The following is a 10,803-nucleotide window of genomic DNA, read 5'->3' on the forward strand; positions in this document are numbered from 1 at the left end:
TTGTATCGTATGATTAAGCTTTTGAATAATATTATCACGAGACATCTGTTTAAAAAAAAAAATGTTCACAGATAGTCAAAGATACTACAGTTTACTTTGGAATTTCCAAAGTCGATTTTCTTGCAAATAAAGTCACAACGAGTTATGCAAAAATTTATTATGCATTTTCGAATTATTTCTTCATGGAAAACTCTTCTCGTGGTATTTGGTTATACTACAATTTATTAGACGTATTGTACATATTATTTTGCTACTCGGTTACAAAGGTGCATCTCTCGATATACGAGTCATACATCTATAATTAATTTTATTTGACATAATTAAATGTAGATTTCGATCGCAGATTCGATGTATAGATGAAGGAAAAGACAGCCTGACGGTTCCTTACTCTATACGTAGAGCAAATGTATAATTAATTCCGTCGATTAATGACACTATAGCTGTTGTATAATAATTCCAACTGAACGATTATGTGACAACGTGCTTTACCAGTGTTTAAGTATACGTTTAAACGCAAGAGAGTGGGAGCGTCTGATTTCGGTGATAGAGTATAAAGCTACGTGAGTGCGATCGACGAATCGTAGTCGTTCTTACCATTCGTGACGGACATCACTTCACCAAGAAGCTAACAACAAAATGGCACAGTCTGTCTGGAAGAAGAGGGTCTCCGTCATCTCGCTTTCGGAGAACATGAAGATTCCACCCAACAAACCGAAAGGTATTAAGAACGACTTGTTAATTTTTAAACACGAAACAATATTTCTTCACTCCGAGAGAAAGACTAGCACGTTTCATGCGAATAAATCTAAAGAAAACTTGTGAGGAAAACCATGATGACCTCGCATCGATACTCGCGTCTAATTAATTTACAAACTCGGTATCCCCTCGCGAAATTTTTTTTATAAATCTACGAAAAAGAATTTCTTCGCGATAAAATGTGCGTGTCAGTTTTCAAGAAAATGCAATCATTCACTCGCAATGTCACAGTACGCAATAACGCCACACACACTCTTTCTCTCTCTCTCTCTCTCTCTCTCTCTCTCTCTCTCTCTCTCTCTCGTTAATCTCTTCCCTCTCTTCAAATTCTATGAAATGTAAAAATCATATAAGAAAAGATAGAAAGAGAAAAGAACGCTATTATTGTCGCTATTATTATCAATTGGTGGCAGCGCCTTAATTATAGATAAGATCCTCATTTAGGAACCTGAATTATGTCAATCTGCTATAAATCTCGATACATTAGCACTTGAATCTTATCGATGTATGAATCTTATCGACGCTCCATTGATACAGGGAAAATATCAACATTCCGCACATATATTTGTGTACTATATGTACTATTTATCATGTCACATGATTTTAAAACGTGAACACATCTTATCGTATTAAGCACTAGATTTTTGTCATTTAGAACAAATCAAACTTCAAATGAATGATAAAAATTCAACGAATGATAAAAACGTCACATCCATATATTGTCGTCATAAATAAAAAATGATAAAATCGTTAGACAGAGAGAGAGAGAGAGAGAGAGAGAGAGAGAGAGAATTTCAAGATGTTTCAAGTCTTCCTATTGAAAAATTTGCGGGTACCTATTTTCCTCGGAAACTTCATCGCGCTCTTTCCGTTTTCTTTCGAGCAGTGCATCGTCTTCTCTTGAAAGCCCGCACTTTCGTACTCGGAACTATCTCAGGGAAATCACGTGTCGCAAATAAAAGCGACACATGTTCGATTAGCATTTATTAACTCGCATTCTGCGCGTTCTCCGGCCTGCGGATTGCGTCTCCCTTCCCCGATAAAGGAATCCGACAGACGATTGATGAGGTTTTATCGACCATTACTCGCATATTCCGGCGATCTTTATGACCAACGATTGTTGCTGGATTTTTGTTGGATACCAGGCGCAAATAACAATGTGTATGACCGAACGCGTCTTGCGCGTATGTGGCGTGCTCTTGACGGCAATTCCATTATTTGTATTCGGCTCCGTATTGACACGTGATGTTCATGTTAACGTAATCGCTGGCATCATAACGAATTGCTCCGAGTATTAAAACAGAAGAGACCGCTCGGTGTGGTGAAAAAGTAGTCCGTATTTCCCGAAGACTTTAGAAAAACGAAAGGAAAATCACTAGTCGATTATGAAAGAACACCCAGACAACACAGTGTTTAAAATCGAGACATAAGACATCTTTAAGACATCTCATGTCTCGATTTTAGACATTATGCTGTCTGGAATTGTTTTTTTTAGAACCGTCCGTGCGAGCTTCAGACTGTTATAGAAAATTATAGTAATTTGACTATCATGTATAACTGCTACTTTGTACAAATATATATCTTATGTTAATATGTAAATTATACACACATGTTATTGTACAAATTTCCGCAGCATGGTATGGATGCAGACACACGCAAGTGTTGCTTATGTGCCTGTGCTTCCTATGCTGCTATGCGATCAGGGTGACTATGTCAGTGGCCATAGAAGCAATGACTAACGCGGCTACTGCCAATCCGAATTTCGAGGTGCGTATTAAAAACGACAACAGAAATTTCAGAAAAAAATAGATGAATAGATATATTTACTGAGAGCGTCAAAAGATACATACTGCTACTGATTTTCCGATTGTCAAAAGTCGTTCTCCGATCTCTCTGAAAATTCTTTCTCGTGCGAGAAAATAGTGCGTGACTCCGCTTCCGGCTTATTTATACGTGAGAAATATCGTCCCCTCGTCGACTGCCTTAACCGGACACGAGAGATTATTATATTATTATACCTTATATATATTTTCTTCTAATTCTTCAACAAGGATTTATTGCTGGAGCATAAAATAAAGACTACCAATTATTCTTTAAGGACAGGAGGTAATAAGGATAGATAGGTTAAGAAAAAGAGAAGAAAACAAAGGATATATAAAGTAAAAATGATGAACAAGTATACATCGGAAGGCATTCGAAATTGTTAGGCATTAATTAAGAATAAATAAAAATAATAAGTAAATTACTCTCTGTCCAAAGGAGTACCACTGGGAGGACTCGATGAAGCGGATGATCCTCAGCTCCTTCTTCTGTGGTTACATCTGCACGCAGATACCCGGTAGTATTATCGCTCGGCAATGGAGTGCCAAGAATCTGTTCGCGGTGGCACTGGTCATTTGCGGCTTGGTGACGATCATAGTCCCTCCGGCCGCTCATTTTGGGGGTCCGGTGGCGGTAATCATCACTAGGGTGACTGCCGGTCTTGCTCAAGGTACCGTTCTACCGATCCTGCATACCCTATTGTCCAGATGGGTGCCGCCCGAAGAACGTGGCAGACTCGGTGAGTGTCCACTTTTTTTTCATACTTGTACTGGACAGCGCGCGTTAAACGTTTCGAATACACAACGAAAATCTTCCGAAAGTCTCGAATGCTTTCGAAGTATTGAGTGCGCCGAAGGTCTCGGAGCGAACCTTGGGTATTTCGAAAGCCGCGGCGGAGGTCAGCTCCTCCGTTCATCGTGAAATAATCGTCTTCATGTCTCTCGAATGTATAATCAGGTGCATTAACTATGCCCAGCGCGTTCATTTTGTTTGTTTGTTTGTTTTATTTATTTATTTATTTATTTATCGTCAACGAGAAATATTCTTGAGCGCGAGCATAGTATGATAGAAAGCGGTCTACCATGTTTAGAGGTCTCGGATTCGATTCCCGGCAGAGTCAGAAAATTTTTATACGCTCGTAGCTCCTCTTTGGTGGCCTGGCAAACCTCAAGAATATTCTTGTCAAGAAAACCTCTCTCCAAATTTGCCGTTCGGAATCGGCGTTTAAACTGTAGGCTCCGTATGCATGTGTATAATCTGCGTGCGCACCACATGCATACGTGTGTGAGAGAGGTAGGCCTAGGCCCGTCTTTGGGTTTGGAGCGCCATTGGATGAATGGGAAATAAACTCGTTTGATATACAAATGTGAAAAGGAGCGTAAAAGAGTAAGATTTAGCAAGTAAGAAAAAAACAGATTGAAATGAACAGACACGCGAATTATCGGCGAAAAGTAGATAGAAAATAACTATAATATACAATATATAAGTGAGAAATATAATAATAATAATAATAACAAAATAAGTTCAAAATAAAAACGCAAGATATAGAAAATAACGCAATCATTCAGCACGACATTACCGGCTTCTATTAGATAAATCGGAAAGTTTCGTCCGTCTAGAAAACATGAAAGCCTTGGGAAAGGTTTACAAGAAAGGAAAATAGGTCCCATATGAACTGAAGCCAAGAGACATTGAAAAGCGAAAAACCATCTACGAAATTCTGCTTGCTAGACAACAAAGAAAGGGGTTTTTATATCTTTTCATCACTGAAGATGAAAAATGGATATATTTTGACAACCCCAAACGTCGAAAAGCCATTTGCGACCCCGGCCAAATTCTCAACATCGACGCCAAAACAGAATATCCACGAAAAGAAGGCAATACTTTGTATTTGGTGGGATCAGAAGGATGTAGTGTACCATAAGCTGTTGAAATCTGGTCAAACAGTCACAGGGCATCTCTATTGAGAACAAATTATCCGTTCGAGCCGAGCATTGCACGAAAAACGACCAGAAATGAGACAGCATAAAGTGATTTTGCTTTATGACAACGCTCGGTCTCACGTCACAAAATTTGTCAAGGAAACGTTAGAAGCACTTCGCTGGGAAGCTACCCCATGCGGCTTATTTACCAGACTGTTCTCCTTTCGACTACCACTTGTTTCGGTCGATGGCACACGCATTTGTTGAGGAACGCTTCAATTCTTATGAAAACGTTGAAAAATGGGTCTCTGATTGGATAGTCTCCAAAGATAAGCCATTCTTTCGCCGCGGAATTCGCTTGCTGCCCGAAAGATGGGAAAAAGTCATCGCTAACGATGGACAGTATTTTGATTGGTGTACTTTTTCATTTTGTTTCTTAAAACAATACTTTTTGCAAAAAAACGGATGAAACTTTCTGATTTAGCTAATAATTATTGTGAATTACGCTAATATCTCGTTCAACGAAATGATAGTAACATTTTCGCGTGCGCTAACGGCACGTTATGGCTTTCGTAGATCAACGCGATGTGCGATGCGATATGTGACGCGCAGTGTCCAATGAGTGTACAGCTCTTCTGAGCAGGTCTGTGAGAGACATTACACGGAAGTATAATTTAATCACCAGGCACGTCGAAACGCGCGATCGATCGCACGAGAAATTCTTATCACGGCCGGACAATGCCGAGTTGATTAAGCACGTTGAGCACTTCTCACGTAGAAAGGAGAATTCTTCCTTTCGATTTAATCGCACGACGTTCAGCACGACGTGGCACGTGGCAGAATTCTACATTTCGACGTGTTCTTTGTACTTTTTTCAGGGACCTTCGTTTATTCCGGCGGCTGGGTCGGCAACGTAATATCTCTGCTAAGTTCCGGTTATCTCTCGGCATCGCCAATAGGTTGGCCCAGTTGCTTCTACGTTTGGGGTAGCATTTGCATCCTCTGCGGCATCGCCTTTTTCTTGTTCGGCAAAGATTCGCCCTCCGAGCATCCCGGTATATCCCTAGACGAAAAGGAATATATCGAAATCAGTCTGGGAGTGACCGAGATCAGCGAGGTGACGCATATTATTAATTAACGCCGTCATGGAGAAAAAAAAAATAATATTCCGTTATGAAAACAAGATAAAATGCTCGCGATCAGTTGATCTTAAATCTAGAAATACTATTATCTTTTTTTAAATTAAAATCTGTAGACAAGAAAAGAGAGAGAAAGAAGAAAAAGCGTTTATTTCAGTTCTAGGGCATACTCTCTAAAGACTAGTAAGATAAGTATTTACGTAAAGGAAAAAGATAAGTATTTACATAAAGGAGGGTGGAAAGTAAAAAAAAAAGTATATAATAGTAGATAAGAGAAATTATAAAGAGAAAAGAAAGAAAAAAGTAAGAGATTAAGGTAAGGATAAAGTACTGAATAGTGAAATGAAAAACAAAAAATTACTTAAAATTACAATAGGTATAAGTAAAAAATTAAATGAAAAATGAAAAATTTTGAGGGAAAAAGATCTAATATGAGTGTAGAACAAATGAAAATATCTTATATAAAGTTAGAAATAGATATGAAAGAATTCTAAATCAAATGCTAAAAATTATATATAATATATATAATAGAAAAGAGAAAAAAATATATATCAATTGCAGGATTAAATTTACTTGTTCACAACGTTCTTTTCGTTTTCAGAAACCGCCCACTCCGTGGATATCGATGTTGACAAGTCTCCCAGTCTGGGCGCTGCTGGTGACGCAGTGCACCCACAACTGGGGATTCTGGATGTTACTGACTGAGATCCCATCCTACATGACTTCGATCATGAATTTCAAGATTCAAGAAGTGAGTCTCACAAATACGGGCGAAATTTCAATTTCGCCTAATCGTCCCTCGAGTTGCTTCACGCTAGTACAAAATTTCGGGTACCTTGAGCCGAGCGACGACGGTCAAATGTCTCGCGCGCGTGTCTCGACTCGAAATCGCGGCACGGCTGGTCGCTCTTTGATCCGTGGTCGCGCGCGATCCGAATATTAATTAATAGTTCAGTATGTACGTCGAGGTGAGGTCACGCTGGAGTAACAATTAATATTCAAACAATTACGCTCGTGCGTAATTCGACTTGAGTTTTTGTTGGATCGTCGTCGCGGACGCCGCAGCAACTTCAATGCCATGTCATTCACGAGTCGGCCGGTGCGATGATTGCAGAACGGCTTGGCGACGGCGCTGCCGTATCTGACAGCGTGGATCGTCAGTTTCCCGATCAGCTACGTGTCCGACCTCTGCATTAAGCGGAACATCGTGACCACGCAAGCGTCCAGGAAGATCTGTAACACGTTCAGCCAATGGATCCCGGCGTTTGCGCTGATCGGTCTGGCCTATGTGAATAAGGACCAGTGGATGTTAGCCGAGGCGATTCTGATTATCGCGGTCTCCACCAACATCGCCTCCTACTGCGGCCACAACGTCAATCACATGGATCTCAGCCCGAACTTCGCTGGCACGCTCATGGGATTCACGAACGCAGCTGCTAACATCTGCAGTATCTTCGCGCCCATCGTCGCCGGCTGGATCGCCCCGGATCCGGTACGTGAAATATTCGCGTTGTACGTCCGCTCGTGATGTTTCCTTCTTTCTTTATCGTCTAATGTCGGAAGCTGAAGAATCTACAATAGGCGTAATAAGCCTTTAGCGTAGTCTACAATAGGCAGTAAGAGTTGTAAGAGGATGTTCAGGATGAGCTGAGGGTATTTCGGTCCGAATGACTTCCAGGCTAGGAAACGGGAAAAGAGATAATGTTCTGCCAGATCATACGGTGCTATATTATGTTTAACGATCAAAGGTCCAAAAGAATTAACATAACAATCCAAAGTTACAACGAGATATAAATTACCTGTGAGGTAGATTACGTGGTACTGCCGTTTAATTCATAAAGCACGAAATAGGAAACATTTCCTCTTAAACGCCGTGGCCAACTGATCGTGCTAACAAAATGCAATGAGTTTAACCAAATAAATTTTCGACTTAACTAATGCTCGGCATTACCTAATTGGCCTTCAATTCGCACTCGACTTAACTCTTACTTCGCTCGCGGGCGATTCACTTCTCACAGCTCTCTCTCTCTCTCTCTCTCTCTCTCTCTCTCTCTCTCTCTCTCTCTCTCTCTCTTGATTCTCTTCGATTCTTCTCGGTCGAGAGACGCTCACTAATATATACATACGTTAGCAGGTGCCGATACCTATTGCTGTAAAGCCGAACTATGTGTCTGGGGAAGAGCGTGATTCCTTAAATTTGTTACAGAATCTATTCATAAGAAGTAAGAATAAGAAATTGACCAATAATATTCGAATGTAAAGAGAATAATCGACTATGATTGGTTAATTTCTTATTCTTACTTCTTATAAACATACTTCTACTGCCCATTATAGATTACGTTTAACTGACGTCTATTATGCTTAAATACGTTGCTTAAATTTATCGTTTATCTAATTTATCGCTCTCTCCGCTATTTAGGAGGATATCATGCAATGGCGCAACGTGTTCTTCCTGTCGGCCGGCTTATATTTTGTGGGCAATTTGATCTTCATTTTATTCGGTTCGAGCAAGATACAGCCGTGGAACGACACAGTGAAGAGGAGGCGAGACAGCACCTTGGACAATGTGACAAAGGCGCCGACGAGCATCGCGACTATAAAAGAGCTAAGGGACATTGAGAAGATTCCATGACAATCGACAAAGGAACAATTTTTGCCCGATGACATTCTCCTACTCCTTACCATTAATTCTCTGAGCTATGGATGTCATGTTTATCCCGCGCATGTATGTATGTGTGTATGTGTGTGTGTATAGATGTTACATGTGTCATACGTAGTAGCCTCTGAGAGGGTTCGAGTATCGGTATCGTTCCGAGAGTGTGTACATATAAGTATTCTTAAGTATTTATATTTCTTACAGATTAACACGACTAGCTATACCGCGAGTAGATACCGTAAACGTAGGATACCGAGAAACTGTACAAACGCGCGTATATATATTTGCCAATCAGAATTGTCTCCGTTTAAGAATATCGCGAGATTAACAAGAGACTAACTTTCTGCGTTCTTCTTTTTCACGATTAACCGAGTGGACTTTGCGGCAATGAAAATACCGCAATATGATTTAAAAATAATTTAAAATTAAGTTAGAGAGATAAGTTCGATACGAATAATTTAATCGACGATCTAATCTGAAATTGCACCTGTTTTCTTAACGGCCTACGCATTGCTTAATTCGGCTTCTCGAAGTGTTATTTAGAAATGCGTAGAAATTAATGCCTGTTTAAATTTAGAAAATGTGTGTGACTTGAACGAAAAATGTTTCGTTTAGAAATGATTAAACTCCTAGTTCTAACGAATATCTATAGTTACAGAATCTCCATTGGTCCATGAAAGTCCCCTGTAAGTACTTAAGTGTTGGCTCAGTTTTCCATTTTGCGATTTCTCGAGGTGTTGACGTGAATGGCACTCGCGATGAATATCGCACTAACAACAGGGGACAAAATCACGTAGGTGATGAACGTTAAGAGAAACTAGTTGCTAACTGGTATCGACCATTCGTAATCCCCATTCAATACGGAATTTCTCGCCATTTTGTTGCAAAGTCAATGCATGGCTAGCATAGATTGATCTTGGACACTCTATGGTATTTGAGTTTTTCTTGACATTCCAGCAGTAACATTGGCATTGGCAGAGTCACGTTGACTTCAGTTTTCGAGCATACTGATAACGTTTATGAACAGGAATTATCAAGATACGACTGGATGATGAAACCACAGATCCGCATGTTGTCACATTCTGCTGTTCTGACTTCTCCATGAATAACTTAATGTTGATTTCACCCGTAGAGCATACTGCATTCTGGAATGTTATTATTATTTATTAATTAATACGGTAATTATTTAGTTTAGGGGCCTTACCTCCAATATTGTTCTAATTATGCTTATTCGACGCGTTTTTGCTTGAAATGAAAGAATTTGGCAGAAAAAATTGTCGCTCTGCCCCACAAATGAAATTATTAACCATTTGAATGCCCAACAGCGTGATCGCACTGTTCAGATTTCTTATCGAAAAGTGCCACGCTATTGAAATGCGATGTACAATTGACACGCGCTCGAACTCTGCTGAAATCACCGCGTTCAATCTTACTGCTAGTTGATTTCCGAACCGTTATCTTTTTTTATGTAAATAACAAACAATTCTTTTTTATTTGTTTTATTTTCAATTTTCTTTATTCAATAGATATGTAAAACAAACAAATTAAAAATTTTTGACATTTTACGAATAAACAGATTTGAACGATCAAATTTTATGACATATATGTTTATTAAAACATAATGCATGCACTCCTTTTCTATACTGTATATAAATAATATGCGACCTTTTTTTGCTGTCAGTTTTATTAGTGCAGACTGCGCATTGTCGTGAATTATGTTCCAATTTTGTTAAGACAAATATTTTTTTATCATTAATGATGAATTGAAAATATTTTTTCAAAAATAGTTTTTTTCTACTATCATTTAAGGCCGTTGATTTAACCCCTTAACGCATAGTTTTTTTGAAAAAAACCGGCCAAAAAAAATCAATTTTTTTTATGTAAAAAAATTTTTTTCTTTGCTTTCACATTGTTATTTTCAATTCTCAATTATATTTGAGTGTGAAAAATTATAGCAGCGTAAAATACAACGCCGCTCGAATTATCTCGAGTGTGCACAGTTTGGCCTGTTTAGCGCGCTCGAATTAACTCGAGCGTACAAGTTAAGGGGTTAAGGGGCCCGAACACTGTAAAATTTTCAAAAAATCGATTTTTCATTTTTTTTGCTAAATCAATAGTTTAGACATCGAAGAACATATATGTAAAGTTTCAAGTAAAAATTCGAACTCTAAGTATTTGAAAAGAGCGTCAGACGCTGATGTGTTGGCCGGGCGTTTCGGAGCGCTGCGCGCGTATGGTAAATATAACCTTAAATTTAATGAACACAACGTGCTCTTGTTTTGTTGACAAGTTTTGATTTACGTGTTTTTGAAAGTTAAAAACATTGTGATTGTTTAAATAATGGATAAAAGAGATAAGAGGCACTCTGCTGGAAAGACGACAAAAAGAAGAGACAGAAAGAAAAGGCGAGTTGGTCCTGCAAATAGATACGTCGCCGAGACAGCAACAATTAATACTAGTACGTCTGAACAGAAGCTCAATACTTCCTTCGACGATTTGAATGTGCCGA

The 10,803-nt window shown here is 39.1% G+C and overlaps 1 protein-coding gene across 1 annotated transcript; it reads left to right on the forward strand.

The window, feature by feature from the left end:
* The first annotated feature begins 145 nt into the window (after positions 1-145).
* LOC106749962 (putative inorganic phosphate cotransporter) lies at positions 146-10,108 on the forward strand. The gene is made up of 7 exons (XM_014629953.1): positions 146-718; positions 2,390-2,523; positions 3,016-3,316; positions 5,378-5,616; positions 6,240-6,389; positions 6,753-7,130; positions 8,058-10,108. Exons 1-7 carry the CDS (start codon positions 637-639, stop codon positions 8,268-8,270), a joined length of 1,497 nt encoding a protein of 498 aa, XP_014485439.1. The 5' UTR covers positions 146-636; the 3' UTR covers positions 8,271-10,108.
* The last annotated feature ends 695 nt before the right edge of the window (positions 10,109-10,803 follow it).

Source organism: Dinoponera quadriceps, unplaced genomic scaffold, assembly GCF_001313825.1.
Source record: "Dinoponera quadriceps isolate SergipeBrazil2010 unplaced genomic scaffold, ASM131382v1 scaffold4683, whole genome shotgun sequence".
NCBI lineage: Eukaryota > Metazoa > Arthropoda > Insecta > Hymenoptera > Formicidae > Dinoponera > Dinoponera quadriceps.